Consider the following 17,843-nt stretch of genomic DNA (forward strand, 5'->3'; position numbering starts at 1 on the left):
AGGGCCTCTGGCCCTTGCCAAAACCGGGAGAGGGTCGGGCCCTCTCCCGGATCTCGGGTGAGGGCCGGCGGTCCCCGCCCAGATCGGGACCGCCGGCCGTCGCCCGGACCGGGCCGGGTCGCTCGGTCAAGGCGACCCCCACTCGCGATGGGGCGACGGCCGGCGGTCCCGATCTGGGCGGGGACCGCCGCCCTCACCCAGATCCGGAGAGGGCCAGAGGCCCTCGCCTCGGACCGGCGGGGTCGCTGGGTCGCCGGCGACCCCGCCGGCCTCCGTCCCGCCCGCCGACCCCCCCACCAGCGGTGGGCCGGCGGCCACAGGCGGGAGGGGCAGCCCTCCCGCCTGTGCGGGAGTGTTTTTTTTTTTTTAATCAGAAAAAAGAAGAAAAATGAATAAAAAAATTAAAATGTGAAATGACGGAAAGGCCCTTCAGGCCAAACCCTTTTTTGAAACATTATGAACACTTCGGGCTCTTAATTGAAACATTCTATGTCACTTTGGGCCCTTTTTTGAAACATAGTTAACTTTGGGCCCTTAATTGAAAAAACAAGAGGACTTCAGGCCCTTTTTTGGATTTTTCCCTAAAACTTTTGATGATCAAAAAAATTAATGGGACGCCGTTTCTGGTAAAAAAAAAACCCACGCGCTCTAGCGCAAGTGCGTCCACGCCACATCCCAATCCCCAGAAGATGGGCGAAAGACGACGAAATTTCCCATCCTCTTCAGAAGCCAAGTTCGCTCTGAAGTCGCACTCATAAATCCGAATTCCATTTTTTTTTTTTAAAGTAAAAAAACCAGAACATCTGATCTGAGCTCTCTCTCTGCTCTTCGTGCTCTCGAATCCGAGAGATCTCTTTCTCTCTCTCTCTCCCTCTCGCGCTCCATTTGTCTCTCTCCGCGTCTCTCGCTCGATCGGTCGCTGAAGCAGACGCAAATCCAGACGCACACAGACAGAGAAGCTACGCAAATTCGCATCAATCTTGACCGCACAGGTTGGAGAACCGACTCATGTCTTTCATTTTCGCTTTTCATTTTGCTCGCTCGCTCGCTCGCTTTTAGGATTTCCGGCGGAAAAGAATCGCGATTCGAGCCTCCGACGAGGACCTCGCCGTCGCCTTGTTCGTTCTTGTCATTTCTTGGATCGGAGTCCGTAGTTCCTGTAAAATCTGATTCACTGAGTGGGAGTGAAGTGAAGTGATGCTAGATTGTGATTTGTTGTCAGAAGCGCGAGTCTGAGGTTACTAAGTCTTATCGCGAGTCCGTGTGATGTTTCGCTGTTTCTTGAAGTGATTTTAATCGGATCGGGAACTAATTTTTCCTTAGCTTCGACGTCTAGGATACAATGCCGAATCCGGAAGGACACGGTCGCGATGATGAGGCGGACTCGTCCGCGTATGTTCCGCCGCCTGATAGCTTCGAGTGGTCGAATTTCGCTGATGAGGACATCATGCATCAGAAGAACGAAATCCATGCCGTGGAAGCTGAGAAAATTCCATGTGTGGGCGACAAGGTGTGACCAGCCTGAGCACTTTGAAACATCGCCTTTGTCATAGGCTCATATATGCATCCTATGATCGCTGAACGCCTGTATTTAACATGTTGTCTTGTTAGTGCTACATAGTAGATTGGCGATTCTGGTTCTGTATGTTACAACTATGCTCTTGCTCATGTGAGCTTTGAATGCTATCGTTTTATTTCGGTCCGTGCAATTATTGCCGGTTGCTTCCTATTGTTTTGTGATGCTATTGCATACTTTAATTGCTTGAGTTATCAATTGTTGTCGTGTTCACGTGGACTTTGTAGCGGCAACGTTCTTCTTTAATCGTGGCCATGCAATAACTTGTCAGTGCTTTCCTATTTTGTCATGCAATTTGTGCACGCTTGTATCCCTCAATTTTTGGTCCGCATACTCTGTCAATCTTCTTAAAAGTCACTTGGTGATTTTGTGGCCACCAGATATAAATGGATACTCCTCTCTCCTGAGTTCCCATTATCGCCTTCTTTCAAGCGACCTTTCCTTCAGTAAATATCTCTGTGTTATCTGGGTCATGGGATTGTTTGTGGTTCTTCTCCTGTTGTTTCATGCAAGTCTTGCTATATATGCAGTTGCTCCCTTGCTCTTTCCTTTGCGGATTGTGGAGAATTCTACATTTCAACGATTGAGTTAGTTTCGGACTTCATGGCATTGTTGAAATTAAATGCCAACTGCACCTAATAGTCTAGACTGACTCAAATATTAATGACACTGGAGTAGTCCGCATATGTTGACTACTAGCATATGTTTCGACATTAGACAGATTGCGATGAAAATATCTTTTGTGCTTGGTGAGACACTTACACTGCGGACTGCAGACCTAACCCTTCATGGCCCATCATTTCCATGGAGTGTTGATTGCTCCTAACCTTTGCCTTGTTTGATCTGGTTATCTGGTACTGTTCTTGCATGCTTATAAATAAGTTTGTTGGCATTCATCTGCAGGAACCACTTTCTGCTTTAGCAGCTGAGTATCAGTCAGGGAGCTCTATTTTGCTGGAGAAGATAAAGGTTTTTGTCGTATTCTTGTAGAATCTTGTTGCTTATTTCAATTTTTCCTTCATCTTTTATGTCCTTGAATGCAGGTGCTTGATGAACAATATGCAGCCATCAGGAGAACACGAGGAGATGGAAATTGTTTCTTTCGAAGCTTTATGTTTGCATACCTTGTAAGTCTTAGTATAGTTCTTGAGGACTTTTTGTTTATGTGATAGCTTTTAATCAAATGATGTTTTAGGAACGTGGATTGGATTGTGCCTTCTGTTTTATATAGTAATACGTAGTTGGATGTTTCAGGAGCATATATTGGAAACACAAGACAAAGCTGAGGTGGATCGTATTAAAGCTAATGTTGAAGAGTGTAGAAGAACTCTTCAAAGCTTGGGTTATGTGGACTTCACTTTTGAGGATTTTTTTGCGGTAATTCAATTGTCCTTGAAATTTGCACATTATTCGATTGCTGATGTAAGTTCTGGCCATCTTCCAAATTTCATTTACACGCATACCATTGCAAACTGTGAGCCAGCTTTGGACTATAACGAATCTGGTCTGTGGCTTGACAATGGTTATGTATTGCTGTGTGGATTCTGTTGGTCTGCTGATTTTACTAGGCAGTTATAGAATGAGAATGAAAGAAAACTTGTAAATTTTACCTTTTAATTGAGTCCACCTTTCAACATGTAGTCAGTATAAGGAGTTAGCTAGAATCCACAGTAAGGTTTGACTTGGAGAAGTTCCAGCAAGTATTCTGCTTGTGGGAAGGTGGAATGACCTTTTGTTTGGCAATTTGAAGCACACTTATCAAGAAACCTAGAGTCTGTTTATGGACACATATAGTTTGAACTGCAACTCATGTGCATTGCTGTTTTCTGTATTGTGGTTCGACGTTTCTTCTCAAGAAACAAGGTTTAGTTAATAGTCTGTAGCTTTTAAAAATCTCTCTGTGTTTTGAGATTCTCTTATGCTCAAACTTAGATGTAACAAAATTTGTGATGGATGTATTTCTTTTTTCCTTTTTTTGGTAAGAATGGACCTATTTGTTAGTCAAGTTTGCTGGGTCCGAGGAAAATGGTAACTCAAATAGTCTTGAAACGGGTTATAATGCGTCTATCACTGGTTTGTCAACCCATGACATTATGGTCAATGTACAAGCATAAGGATAAGTTCAATGAGAAAATAGTGAAAGTGTTAGAACATGATGAGTCAACTATGATTCTTTCTATTGAGTAAGTTCAAAACATGAGCAGATATGGGATGGCATATTTGCATCTGTAAAGTGGTTGTTGGGCAGTTATGGAATATTGATGGTGGCAGTAGCGATGCAAAGTAGTTGTGGGGTGGCAGTGACAGCGAAGCTTCAAAGGTGATGGAAGTGGTGGTATAGATGATGGATAATTTGGAGTGGCAGTGACGGAGGCATTGTAGTGGTGGTGATTGCACTGTATTGGTTGGGCTGGGAAACCTTTTGTTTCTTGCTCACGGACAACTAGATCTAAAATTCCTTTAAAGAGCATCTCTAGGTAGCACAATCTCTAATGTTTTAGTTTTGTTACCCATTTCTCCTCCAAAGTTTCCCCCCTAACAGATCAGATTGTTAGCTCTTAACCAAATTCAGATTCTAAATTTTTACTTCTGGCCCTGAAGACAAGCCACGGTAGCATTTTAAGGCCTGTACTACTTCTGAAGGAAAACTGAATAGGCGGGTTCGTTTCTCCATTTTAATTGGCCAATAGATAAGCTTTTCTCCAGATATATCCTAGCTTAGCAGAAAAATGTGCGTGCAGTACGCTTATGATAACGATTTTTTTATGTTCCTTAATGCAGTTATTGTACAAATGGAGATAAATAATTTCAGTAGTACCAAGTTTATTAACTTCTAGACTTGAATTTGATGCTGAGGTTGGTGGATGTCAGCTTTTTTGGAAGACACTCATAGTTTAGTACATGAGAAAGTTGATATCTTTATCCATCTAAATTATGTACCGAACTGATATCGAGCGGAGTATCTTGGATGTCTCTTCTTTATCTTTACCATGTTGTGGCTGAATGTTTGATATGAAATTGTTTCAGCTATTCCTGGAACAGTTGGAAAATGTTCTTCAAGGAAATGAAACTTCAATAAGGTGGCGTTATCTTTTTGTTGAACATTTTGATTTCATCTAGAAAGAAAGAATTTAATGATGGACTTAATCATATTTTTCAAAAGTATAAGCAAGTGCATGCTGTGCTTTCTGTTTCAGTCATGATGAGCTGCTTCTTAGGAGCCAAGATCAGTCGATATCGGACTATGGTGAGTTTTAAAAAAATTGAGGCATTAAACCAATTGGCATTTGATTTGTCTCTTGATGTATTTGGTTGGTCAGTGGTGATGTTCTTCAGATTTGTTACCTCTGCTGAGATACGCAAGCGGTCGGAGTTCTTTGAACCCTTCATTATGGGATTAGCAAATACAACTGTGGAGCAGGTTTGATTATATTTATTCACTTCCTTCTGAATTGTTCATGGATGCATAAAAGTATATCCCCCATTCTCTCTCTCTCTCTCTTTGGGAGGGCGAGTTATAGATGGGCAGTGAGTAATTGTTAAGTTTGATTCTCACCAGTTGAATTTATTGGAAGACTGCACTTTTATCCCTTTTTGCAGTTTTTTTTTCAGCGGGTTATTTCCAAACTTACCCACATGCTGATTTTCGAATGCTTATATTTTTTAATTTATTTTATACAAATTGAAAACAGTTGCACATTGCATATTCTGTGAATACTGTTACTACATATTTTAGAGTAACAAATCTTAATCGAACGTATATTTGCTCAATGGATTCAATTTGCTCATGGTAAAACTTCATATGGGTTTGATGTATTTTTATCTTCAACGAATAGCCCTCAACTTGTGATTTGAAAGGGGTGCTACGTTGTGCTTCTTGAACTCTAAATTCGCTGTGCTGCTTGTGTATGTCAAGTTTTGCATAGCTATAGCCTCCTAGACCGCAGTTTCGTGTTGAGTACTGCTTCTAATTACGCCCATTTGGTCATGGTGGTTGATTTATTTTGGTCTTGTTTCGCAGTTTTGCAAGTCCTCTGTGGAGCCAATGGGTGAAGAAAGTGATCATGTGCACATTATAGCTATATCCGAGGCGCTGGGCGTGCCGATTCGCGTCGTATATCTAGACCGCAGCTCATGTGATAAGGGTGGTGTCAACGTAAATCATCACAATTTCATTCCTAACGTCTCTTCCAGCAGTTCTGGCGCTGTTGAGCCTTTCATCACTTTGCTGTATCGCCCGGGTCACTATGATATGCTCTATCCGAAACGACCCACTTAGCTTTCCGGAAAGGTAGATCTTGGAAGTGTCTTCCTCTGGATGGCCAGTGAAATAGACAGTTTGACATGATATTTCCGTCTCATAGGCATGCACACAAACTGTTTCCCTGCGGCGTGAACTGTAATTCTAACTCTTTCATGCTTCAAAAGATTGGGACATGGACTGAATGCAGAGATATCCGATTCCCAAGTTTCAACCTACTCTGTAACGGAAAAAGGAAATACAGTTGTAAGTTCCCTTCACCTGTCACAGTGACGAATCACTGACAAAGCAGTGCCTGAAAGGAAATATTCCAGGTACTGTCCACAACGATGTTCCGCCTGAATGTTGTGTTGCCATAAGCATTTTAGTGCCTCCTGTGCTCACGTGTGTCATTTGTGTTAGCCTCCGTGTCAAAGGCAATTGGCATGCCCATTGTTCTTGACCGACATGGTCGTGGAACTATTTATCTGGTCGAACTTAGGGTCGGCCTGTCAATTCTTTGTTTCATATGCGGGCTAGATTTAGAGCATGTATGTGGTCAGGCGCGAGAAGAGAGTCGAGATAAAATGTTAGGCTATTCAACTCTCTATCAAGTGATAAAATGTTACGTGATTCAAATCTCTATCATATGGCGGAAGGCACGAGTCTTCGTGTTGTCTAAATATCAGGTGAAGAAGTGCGCGGACTTCATTGCTGAGCTTTTTGCAAATGTGGGGTAGCCCAGCCAACTCAAGGAGGATCTGTCCCGAGGCATATGACCCAAATAAATGACAGATACACAAAACTGCCAGATTGACATTGATTGGCCTGAACAAGTTCTATAACTTCACAGGCAAATCTGAAGAAAAGGCCCTGACATGGTTTCTTTGTTCACAACTATCACATATTAGGTCACTAAGAGTGCCGTTTACAGGAGACGTCGGAAGAAAAACTGTGCTGAGATCAGGATTTTGCGGTTTACTGGCATGCGTGCTTTGCAATCGAAAGGGCAATAAAACACCATGTGAAGATAGATAACACGATAAACTTCCACATTCGTTCAGTAGCTGATAGCATGCGGAAGCAGATGCGAACATCTCTCTACAGTCATTCAGACCCAATCATTAGATCAGTCAAACCAAAATTTTTCACAGGGCCCCCACCCAGTGACCCTTTTTATCTCTCAGGAATTACATGTTTCTTCTCTAGCGCCACAAGGCAAAGTGAGATTTCAAACTCAGGAAAAAGAAAAAATCCACGGAGGGAGAGAGGTATGTAATTAGGACACAGAAGCCTCCTTAAACCGCCTCAAAATTTTCGCCATTGATCAGGCAACTCCTGTACATAAGAAAATTGACCATCACCAAAACTAGGAAGCTCCACAACCTGCTGTTTTCTCCCTCTCTCTCCCCCAGCATTGTAGTTACTAATTACGCCGAAGAAAAGTCAAAACCACCTCATGTTGTCTGGCTTGCTTCTATAAAATTTCAAGGCTTCTAAGATGAACCGATATATTTTTAAACATTTCAATTCTTCTTCTCCTCCATCTGACCCCAACACATGTAAAAGGTTGTGGGGTGGAAGTGACCTTAACTTACTCAGTTATGAGGTTAGCACCTTGAAAAGATAATTGCTTAATCAGAATCTTTTCCGGAACTTATAGATGAGTCCCCGATACCAAAGTCTACTCCATTCGCCAATGTGGGTGGACTTCCCTGATGGTTCTCGTCAAGAGTGCTGCTCCGAGCTCTTCCAGGTCTAGTACGGACATTAGAACCGACCGGAAAGGGAACCTGCAAATTTGAGTATTCCCATAGTGAATGAAACTGTTTTCTTGCTTTATTTCTCTCATGTTTATGTTCTTGCGTCAGTCACTCATTTCCTTTTTAACTTTCAATTTTTGTACATTATTATGAACCTCATTATCATTGCTGCTCACAGAATCCTCTCCGGGTTTAGTGTATTAGATAATTCACAGGTGGAATCAAAGGCTGAAATATCGAGTTTGGGTTAAATTTTGTGAACCAGCAGAGTGATTATTCATGTGTGAGATTATCCTGTTAGTACCTGATCACCAGCATTAGGCCCTTCAGTGTTGAAGAGGATAGGCCGGCAGCGTTTATCCTCATTCATCAAGCTTGAATTTTGGAAATGTGCAATGAGAGCAGCTTTGCCTTGTATTCGAGCATATGCAAGAGAAGCAACCTTCTCGCTGTTGAACTTTTCCCATTTTTTCCCATTAAATGCCTGGCAGATATAGATACACTTTTAAGGTACACTGTTATCCATTGTTCTGAAAATTATTAAGCTCACAACAACAAACCTTGTAAAAGGTGACGATTTGACCTGGCTCAGTCATATTGATGAAAGCATACCCTACATTGCACTTGTTCTGCAAAGGATGTTTACACCAAACAGTTGTATCATCAACAACTAATGACGTAAAATGAGCACTATGTCGAATTATTCCTCAAACCAAGGCCTGTGCATGTTATAAGACATGTTCATAAGCAAAGTACTTGCCTTGAAGTCGATTGGTAGATAAAGGAAATCATAAGTTCCTCGGTGGCGCTCGTCAATTGCAGCCAAAAGCATCTTTGAGGTATACCTGCCATAGCAACAAAGCATTCAAGTACTGCAGAGAGAAAAGATGGACCTACAAACAACTAAATATATTTTTCATTGCATCAAAATGTAAATGATGTCAAAACTACACTTTTCCTTATGCTCAGCAAGAAAACATATTGCACAAGAATGATTACTCCTCAGTCACCTCGACTAATAAGACAGGAAGTGTACTCCCAGATCAGCTCAACCTATTAAGGTAGAAACAAGTTAAAGCAAGCTGCTCCAAATACTAGCGGATCATAGCCAAATAATAACTGTTTGTACCTATCATAATGCCCAGCACAAGGGAAGTGATGCTCAATAATAAACCACAATGCTCGCAGCATTAGATGCACCTTCAAAAGATTACTGCGTATCACCCCTTTAGCATCCAAGGTATTCTAAGGACTAAAATCGGACTATGAGATATTCATGCCAAAGAGAGATTAGCATGGACAGCCAAAACACCAGCAGGCTAATGGGAGAGTAATTTACTAAAGCTATTAATTCACATTTTTCACTTCCCAATAGTTGTTAATGTTTATGATTTATCCTTCTGAAACAAGTACAGGAAGCTGTCAATATATGCAAGTCACACAATTTAGATGGAGCAATTAGCAAGCACTTTCGCGAGAACATGGTCTGAAACGCATGAATGCACATTGGCAGAGTATCTATTCTATCAGGGTTATATTATTTGCACCTAGCTTTGAGATAGACCTCATCAATCCACAGGCCTGGATGGGTTTGGGCCAAGCTGGTGTAGAAAAGGGATGTCGGGATTAGATGGGCTAGGCTAGGCAAGGCATCAGGCCTAAAAACCTCTACCAAGCTTGCCAATGATTGAAAATATACCTAAAACCTCATCAGGCCTAGAAGGGTCGCACGGGACCAAGAGAACTATTTTCCCCTGCCTCATAATCCCAAAAATAAATATGGCCCAGGCCATGCCTGTCCATCGAGCCAAAATTCATTGTCCAAGGCCACTCGAATTTGGGTGGGCTGGTCAGAACACTGGGGAACACGATCACCTCTAATTTAAGATGCTACGCATATTAATACATGAACTGATACTGTGCAAGAATGAAAACAAGCAATTTTAACAATAGGTCCTTGGAGCGGATATTAGAAGAGACGTACTTGTTAGGGATATTCTTGATCATAAGGGTCGTCCTGCTGTCTTCCCCTCGAATTATGCGGTCAATGTCAAGTTCAAATTGCCTTTTGTTGTCAGCTTGATTAGAAGCAGCTTCATTTCTACGGCTTCTAACCCGTTCATTTGGAAAATCAAATGAATTTAGCACTGGCATCATTTGATTTCTGCCTGGAAATATCATGCACCTCTGTTGAGGGGATTGGAAGCCAATGATTTTAGGGGGAATTGGCAGGTCCATGCAGTTGCCACTGGGCGGAAAGACATTATTGGGAACAAACTCCATTGAAGTGAGCGAGTTATCAGAAATTCTCGCAGTCCCCAAAGATCCCGGATGAAAACTAGAAGCCTCAGGAGATTCCCCAGCATAGGCTTGTTGCCTCTCCCAAATGGTTAAATTGACAGCTGGTGCTGATCCAACATGGTGAATATTTCGCGGTATGCCCGCATTTAGCAACTGAGATGGTCCCCTAGAAAAACCATGCAGCCTTGGCACAGGATGAGGAGCACACATTCCATTGGCAAACGATGGTGAGTTTGGCCACACCATGCCTGGAGGTTGAGGGCGATAGGAGTTACCCCAGGTGTAATGATGCCCAGGGACAGGGCTGCTTCCATTACCAGCAGACCCAAAAACTGAGAAAAGAGAGCTAAAATGACTTTGTGTAATAAGAGAAACATTAACGCACTTAAAACTGCGTAAATACTGTGACTGTTGTTTCTTTTTGCAGAGAAATGGCAAACTTACTTGATCTATAGATAATTCTATGATGAAGCTAATAGTGAACTGGTGGCAGTAACTGTTTCCCCCACATGCTAAAAATGTTAGCCTTAAAATATAATACCACAGGTCATCAGCAACCAGCTTTTACTTCAGTGTGCACTTAACTTACAAAGCACCTCGGAGAATCAAAGGCATTGTTACTAAATATCTGTGATGCAGACTTGAGATGCTATCTGATAGCACATTCGCTTAAAATGAATGACAAGCGAGTCTTCCAAAAGTGAGTGAGCTCTTCTGTGCGTGTGCACCCCTAATTAAGTTGTTCAGCATGGTTTGGTTTTGTGCAGGTATACACACTGGCATAGCCTTGAAGTTTGAATATTTTATGTACAAGGGAGAGTGTATTAAATGCAAAAATCAGCTCAATTTGACATAATCATACTCTTTGCGCCTTACTTACCGCCTTGATTGCTGTCCAAAGATTGTCCGTTGGATCCAACCCTGCATAACTGCCAGCTATCAATTGCTTCTGGTGGTCTGGAATTGACGCTTGTACCGACAGCATTAGGAGGCACTAAATGAGCTGCACTATAACCATCTTGACTGTCTGGAAGTGAATGAGGATGAATATTTGGGGATGCCCTCATATCGAGATTCAATTGTCCTTGTGATTGAATAGATTGTTTGCCAACTGATCCACCCCCCATCAGAGAGGGCAAGCTGCTTGGAACACTAGAAGAAATACCATGGTGAAACGTGCTTTCAAGAAGAGGGCCCCGCATTACCGGGTGCAGACCAAAAACAGTTCCATTACCCATGCCATTGGATATTAGTGCCCTCACCGGAATAGGTCCTGTACGTCACACTTATTTAGACAAATGTTTGCAGATAAGAAAATAGGCTTTAAACAGAATATCTTTGATACAAAAGCTACCAGAAATTGTAGCAGTTGAGTGATTTTGAGGAGTATTCTGCTGAAGAAAGAGGTCATATTCATTGTGCTCCACCTTCAGAGGGGGTTGCACCAAACTGTAGCCAGATGGAGGAAATTTAATGAGTCAAGGACCAGAAGTCAACCACAACCATACAGAGTAAACTTCAGACTAGCAATTCAGTCGAATTCAGAGAGCAAACACAGTAGTATAAACTTAAGAGGCAAGAAAGAAACAGTCAAGGACTGGCATGTGCTTAGCAAACACTTTATTTCTGGAGACAATTAACCTTTGAGTATTTTATTAAATTTCAATGCTCAGCTAAACTGAAAAGAAAAGCGATGAACTATTATCCTCACCAAATTTGACTTTCCATTTAGAAAACATGAACACTAAAAGCAGATTGAATATGTAAAATTTTTAAACACAAACAGAGGTGGTTGTCTGGCTAACTTACCCTTTCATTTCTCCAGGACCACTTGTCTCGACTGTAATCCTCTTTCCAGAAATCTCTCTCTTGTTCAAGGCACGAAGTGCTGCCTCTGCCGCTCTAATATCACAAAATTCAATATATTTGTTATGGCCTCCATGCTGGGCTTCACGGATCTGGAATCAAGTAAAGCATTAAACGATTAATTGATCCACGACAAGCATTGAGCAAAGCAGTTTTTTTTTTCTCGAAAAAAAAAAAAAGAAGAATCACCTCATTAATTTCTCCATAGCTGCCAAAAATATGGCAAAGTTCTTCGTGTGAAACAGAAGAATCAAGATTCGATACCACAACTGTGCCCTGATTGACATCTTCCTCTGAAGGGTTTTCCTGAGATGTAATCAAGAGTCATGCTATAAGACCCATGTGGATGCTAATAGAAAATTAATGACCAAAGGAATCGAAACGACAGTTAAAAATGATCAGAATCCACGAATAAGGCTGAACATCTGAATGGAAATTAGAATCAATCAAACGAGATGAAACATGCAAACACCATTGCTAACCTTTGGAACTGAATAATGTATGTCAAGTTTCCTACGCCTTAGTGGTTTTCCTTGGAGTGCCTGCATTGCTTTATGGGCTGCTCTAATATCATAATATGATATAATTACAAAACCACGGTGCTTGCATGCTGTATAAAGGGTGCGGATATCTCCATATGACTGTTCATTCATCCAGCAGGACAATCACATCAGATTTCTCAAACAGAAGATACTAAAGTAATCACAATGATGCAGAAAATACAGAAAAACAAACCTTGAAAATAGATTGGAGCTCAGAATCTTCAACATTGCTACTTATATTCCTCACAAACAAGGTTCTAGAAGGATATTCACCATGAGGGTGCTCACCAGCTACCAAGCCATTACTTCCTGATTGGACATGAGAAATTCCACCTGGATATTCCAAATATTTTTGTCCAACAGAGGTAGCCTCGTCTTCTAAATCCATTCCCCCAACATTACTAAAAAAATCCAACTCCTCGACATCCTCACTAGAAGGCTGTGGAACAAAATCCAGCCCATCAGTTACTCCAGAAAGCAACTCATCGTCATCAGGAAGCAGATTTCCTATTGTCTGGGCTTCAACTTCATCAGAAGAAACAAATGGTTCCTCTTCCTCATAGTGGGAGGCAATAGTACCGATAGAATGGCCATATGGTGCATTGTGGGATGACAACATCACTGGTAATATGAAAATCACAATCCAGTATCACAAAATTGAATCGATATACATATATACCAAATCATTTAAATAGCCAGCAACATTTGTCCATGAGGAGAATATAAAATCAGTTAAATAAAGAGTGTGTTATATATTTAAACAGTTCGACTCATGGCCAAGTGATGCATAGATGTATACGTAAACAAACCATCCAAAGAGTAACCCAAGTAGAGGGAGAGAAGAGGCTTACTTCTCCGGCTAAATAGTTCAGAGAACGAGCTGGAGAAAAGACTGTTCTCATGGTTAGCTCCCATGGCATTAATGCAATAACGGTCAGGTGCCGCATATGATGCTGGTTCTGCATTCAAATTAGATTTTGATCCTGGACTGTTGGCCATTGGTCTTACCAGAGCTGGAAATTGAGTGACTGCTCCTGCCCCTACCACATGCTTGTCCAGCCTGAAATTAATTTTCCGATCATGCACTATGAAAGATTCAAAATGGCCCAGAGACTTGGTTGTCTGAGATTTCCTTGGTATAACTTCTTCTGAGAGTGATAAAGAAAATGGCTCCCTCATGTCTGTTCCTGAGACCATCAAAGCTTACCTTAGTAAGACTTAGAGATGATAATATCATGATGCCATTCATGACAACTTAATGACACGACAAATTGATGAAATAATCATGGACTTGCTAACATGCTCTTTTGCCATACGCAACGGAGCAATAAATTCTTTCCTTTTTTCAGGAAGTATCATGAAAACAAAGAGCAAGAGATTACTTCTCAGAAGTAGCAAGTGAGAGTAGTTTAATATGAATTAAAAAAGTCCCTAAAGGAAAGATGCCATTGTACCAATAATTATTACAAGGCCAGCGTAGGGTCCTAGGATCATGACGGTATAACTAGCATATCTCAGTTATCTAAGAATAATTGCTTCCAGAGGGTGAAAACTTTCCTCGAATAGGCGAGTTCTCCGGAACTATTACCATATGATGTCCCATGGATTTGTTTCCCTTAACCCCTTCAATTCTTACTATGGCGTTTCTGAAATTCTACGTGTGTATGTATGTGTCTGGGTCTTGTCTTGTTCTCCTCACAGAATTCCGCTATTTTCATTTCCATAACCTTATTCGATGCACTCCCTGTGTCATATTACATCCGTTACTTACCAAATAGTCCTTTGGGAGCTCACTTCTGACTTTTTAGATTTTCATTGAATAATGTAGGCTCTCATTGTGAGAGCTACAGCAGATATTGTGAAATCACTTTTCCATTGGATGAACGGTTTAAGCCACTTGATGGGTTACATGCTGAAAGCAAAAGAAAGATCTGTACCACATCAGAGTGTCTTTCTCATTTATCTTTTTTGTGCCATGTGGGAGGAACGCCAAAAATGTCGTAAGCTTATCTTAGAAGAAAACCCTTTAGGATAGAAACTGCGACATTGTGGATGGATAGTTAACCATCACTTAAATAACATAGCTCATACACATTCTCCATTGTCAGTGATGTTGCAAGAGCCCCTAACAAAGAGACCAGCACCTCCAATAAAAAATATTGGACATACATCACTCAGAAAAGACCTGCTGTATAGCCAAAATATAGCAGAATGAACCCGCCGGGTATTCTAAGATGTTATGGTAGTATTAAGTTGCTAGCCTAGAAAAAACTTGGTGGTTAATTAGAAGAAGGCATCAATAATAATTCAAAGTTTAACCCAAAACACCACTTATTCTACATTAGCCAAATAATAGCTTTGATAGGCACGGTTAGGTTAATAAGATACAAAGCAATCTCTCTGAAGTAGGATGTTCAAATGCATTATCTCCAGCATAACAGAAAAGGTACCAAAAGGGTTCAAAGAGTTTAATTTGTTCGGAAGAAACAACAGCTACTTAGAAAGTTTAAGCTTTCAAAGGATAATATCCAAAGTCAACACTTTTTCTCTATATCTAGATCAATAAAACTTACGCACCGAATCATTCTAAGGCAAGTTAATTTTTTTGTAAGAGCAAAAGCAATTGGCAAAGATTAAACTTCCAAAGAAAAATATCTAAAGCCACACTCTCTGCCTCTCCATCTCCCTCTACCTCTATCGAACCAATCAAACTTGCAAGAACAATGAAGGCATGTTCATTTCAAAGTCCTGGTCGCTACTAAAATGATAGCAAAAAAAAAAAAAAAAAACGCCACTACTGTCTCAGAGTTGTTGCACATGCATCGTAAAGCATAGAAATAAGCATCAGCTTGTAGCTTACTAAATCTTTTGCGCCTGCTTCATAAATTCCTATACCATTGGATTGATGTAATTACCAGGAAGTTGATTTACCCTCCTTGCCAAATTTGTCAATGGACATGATAACATTGCCAAGATTTCCTTCAGATACAAGTCTAAAGGGGCTAAACTAAGGAGACACAAAATTGATAGTTTTGAATTGAATGGCAGACCTGAGGTGACTTCTCCAACAGGGCACGCAAACTAATAAGATCTATGGCCCACTGGTGTTTAGGCAAACTGAAACCATAACTGGCACCATGTCTTTAATTGTTAAGATGACAATGCAAGGAAAGAATCAGACTCAAGTGACTGACTATATTGATCAGGCATAGAACAGACTTGCAACAGTTAGTGTGACTCTGCATGTATATTGATGGGCCTCAGGGCTAGAAATAAAACATAGAGATCACCAATTTTACACAATCACGTTCATTGAAAATGTATGTTTTGACTGAATGCAGTTATAGCGAAGTAGCAACTCAAGTAAAGGAAAAAGGTTATGATAAAAGCTGCTGTTGAAACCTTATTGGGAAAATTCGAATCTTTAGTGAAGTACGAACATATTGACAATCCCCCCCTTGAGTCCATCATTGGAGACGGCATTGTGAAAGCTAGAATCTACAGTGCTTCCGGAACTTTAAAGGGAGGCCATCCTCAGATTATATCCCCCCTTGCACTCGCTCAATAACCTTGGCAGAGGATTCAAACGCTGAGCATCCACCAAAATCTGTAGAACACACATAGCATGAGTTACTTGAAAATGTGTGTAGTTAAAAAAACTCTTCTTTCTTCTAACTGCAAAGGTAAAATAACAAGTAATAAACCACTGTCGTCACTAGAGCCAGAAAGCACAGAATGTGAGGACCTGATAATCTAGCTGGAAAAAGCATTCTACAGACAAACGAGCCTAAGATCAACCATCTGGAAGTTGCGATATCCAAATTATTCTCACTAAAGTAAAGAAAGACCGATCATTTCCCACTAATTTGCAACTTCAGCAAGCAATTCAGAAGAAGATCAGCAAGATCAGAGACCAAGCCAAGAGAACAAGGAGAGAGGAGGCATCAGAACATTCCAACAAAGCCTAATCAGCTCACTATGAGAATCAACAACTAAACCCCGAAGCTCCAAAAAAACCTAAAATTCAGCTGCCGATAGCACAGTCGCTCACAGTTGCTGCCAAATCGGAACCAAATCCAGGCTCTCGAGCCCAAAAAGGTACTGATCGAAGAACCAAAGCACACATACATCACCAATCAAGCATTCAAAACAGCAACAGTTGAACACCAAAAATCGACGCCAAGCACGCACCTCGACTCGAAACCGGGGCCGAATTGCAAGAGCCAGGCGATGAGCGTGAACAATTTAAACGCAGCAAGAGGAGAGAGAGAGAGAGAGAGAGAGAGAGAGAGAGAGAGAGAATGAGGAAAAGGAATAAATTACGGCATAAGGCAAGGCGAGAGCTGAAGCGAACATCGGATCACCTCGGCATCTTTGCCGTGCAAGATCCTCCAAAGCTTAACGCCTCCCAGAAATCTCCCCTCTTTTCCCCGCAATGCACGTTAACCTCAGCATTTTGTTTCCTTCGAGCACATGATCTCCAACGGAAGAAGGCAATCCATCAAATTCCCCGCGACCGAACCGTCGCCTCTCCCCTCCCTCCTCCCGCTTCAGTCTTCTTCGAGCTCAATTGCGCCTGATCGGAACCAATGGATTCTCCGGCGAGCCTCCGAACGCTCGCCAGAGAGAGAGAGTGTGCGAGATTTTTCTCTTTTCCCTTTCCCGTGATTTGAACCAACGGAGAAACTGTAAGACGGTGCTTTGGGAAATACGACCGGACCCGACCCCTACAAACACGAGAGAGAAAGAGAGAGAGAGAGTCGCCGTTAACTGTTTAACGGCGTGAAGTCGTGACTGCGTCGAGGGTGGGTCGCAGCTATTTCCTCATTTTTTTTTTTTGCGGTTGCGTGGATTAACCAAATATCTTCCCTGTCTGAACAAAATCCAGCTGGCAGAGGTTGGAGGTAAAGTTAGTTATATAATGGCGTTGGGGTTCCGGGGGGTGGAGTCGAAGTTACTCTCTTGTCCTTTCGATCATAGGTACGGCTGCCGCGGTTAGGTCAATTTGGGTAGGTAGTTTGGGGAACGGGTGGAACTTCTGGTGCCACCCTCTTTTAATTTGGTGGGCCCGGGATGACGCTTGTTTTAAGCGATCGACCGGAAATACGGTTTTTCTCTCATTATATGCAATCATGCTATATCGAGATATTTCTGAAACAGGATTAATAGTTGGGATTCGAAGCATTCATTATCGTCAACAGACCATATTTGCATCGACGGAGTCATAAAGAAATTCATAAAGTCAAAATACTTCGCGCATTGTGCCAGTTTGGTATAGGTAAATAATGAACTGCTCGAATCTTTACAACAGAGTGGATTATGAGGTGAAGCGGCTAATTATCGGTGATTGCATCCGATAACTAGAGACCGGCTGTAATTATATTTTTAAATGCAATGATATGAATTGATAACCTTAAAAATTTCGCAAAATCTCTCTGTGTGTTGGGCCGCTATCGTTTTTATCAGGTTGCGTTACGAAAAACTCTGGCAATTGATAATATCGAGCCCATGCATAATTCGTCCGTAATAAAAAGTCAAAATCGAACATTTTTCGT

General features: G+C 41.5%; 2 protein-coding genes across 8 annotated transcripts; one reads left to right on the forward strand and one right to left on the reverse strand.

The window, feature by feature from the left end:
* The first annotated feature begins 789 nt into the window (after positions 1 to 789).
* On the forward strand, positions 790 to 6,052 carry LOC115749308 (OVARIAN TUMOR DOMAIN-containing deubiquitinating enzyme 1). 3 transcript variants are annotated; one of them, XM_048281571.1, is made up of 9 exons: positions 790 to 992; positions 1,288 to 1,510; positions 2,480 to 2,545; positions 2,620 to 2,703; positions 2,831 to 2,953; positions 4,604 to 4,656; positions 4,774 to 4,823; positions 4,897 to 4,997; positions 5,598 to 6,052. In XM_048281571.1, exons 2-9 carry the CDS (start codon positions 1,343 to 1,345, stop codon positions 5,853 to 5,855), a joined length of 903 nt encoding a protein of 300 aa, XP_048137528.1. In that variant the 5' UTR covers positions 790 to 992; positions 1,288 to 1,342; the 3' UTR covers positions 5,856 to 6,052. The 3 variants fall into 3 exon arrangements, with proteins under 3 accessions (XP_048137528.1, XP_030541916.1, XP_030541915.1); XM_030686056.2 differs by having other exon boundaries at positions 1,324 to 1,510; XM_030686055.2 differs by having other exon boundaries at positions 1,337 to 1,510.
* An 860-nt stretch (positions 6,053 to 6,912) lies between these two features.
* On the reverse strand, positions 6,913 to 17,074 carry LOC115749307 (protein MEI2-like 4). 5 transcript variants are annotated; one of them, XM_048281567.1, is made up of 15 exons: positions 16,653 to 17,074; positions 15,691 to 15,895; positions 15,483 to 15,527; positions 13,140 to 13,475; positions 12,482 to 12,909; positions 12,229 to 12,387; positions 11,936 to 12,052; positions 11,690 to 11,838; positions 11,235 to 11,329; positions 10,761 to 11,153; positions 9,564 to 10,212; positions 8,340 to 8,424; positions 8,140 to 8,208; positions 7,884 to 8,063; positions 6,913 to 7,609 (listed from the first exon to the last, which is right to left on the reverse strand). In XM_048281567.1, exons 3-15 carry the CDS (start codon positions 15,496 to 15,498, stop codon positions 7,451 to 7,453), a joined length of 2,835 nt encoding a protein of 944 aa, XP_048137524.1. In that variant the 5' UTR covers positions 15,499 to 15,527; positions 15,691 to 15,895; positions 16,653 to 17,074; the 3' UTR covers positions 6,913 to 7,450. The 5 variants fall into 5 exon arrangements, with proteins under 5 accessions (XP_048137524.1, XP_030541912.1, XP_048137525.1 ...); XM_030686052.2 differs by having other exon boundaries at positions 16,612 to 17,074; XM_048281568.1 differs by lacking the exon at positions 16,653 to 17,074 and adding an exon at positions 16,480 to 16,596.
* Positions 17,075 to 17,843: the final 769 nt, after the last annotated feature.

Source organism: Rhodamnia argentea, chromosome 6, assembly GCF_020921035.1.
Source record: "Rhodamnia argentea isolate NSW1041297 chromosome 6, ASM2092103v1, whole genome shotgun sequence".
Classification (NCBI taxonomy): domain Eukaryota; kingdom Viridiplantae; phylum Streptophyta; class Magnoliopsida; order Myrtales; family Myrtaceae; genus Rhodamnia; species Rhodamnia argentea.

Excerpts from the sequence above, each read along its gene's own strand:
- LOC115749308 (XM_048281571.1), top strand. The coding sequence starts at position 1,343 with ATGCCGAATCCGGAAGGACACGGTCGCGATGATGAGGCGGACTCGTCC. Across the intron at positions 2,954-4,603 it reads CTTTTGAGGATTTTTTTGCG|CTATTCCTGGAACAGTTGGA; the intron begins GTAATTCAATTG and ends AAATTGTTTCAG. Across the intron at positions 4,657-4,773 it reads GGAAATGAAACTTCAATAAG|TCATGATGAGCTGCTTCTTA; the intron begins GTGGCGTTATCT and ends TTTCTGTTTCAG.
- LOC115749307 (XM_048281567.1), bottom strand. Across the intron at positions 12,910-13,139 it reads TGAACTATTTAGCCGGAGAA|TGATGTTGTCATCCCACAAT; the intron begins GTAAGCCTCTTC and ends TCATATTACCAG. Across the intron at positions 7,610-7,883 it reads GGCCTAATGCTGGTGATCAG|GTTCCCTTTCCGGTCGGTTC; the intron begins GTACTAACAGGA and ends TCAAATTTGCAG.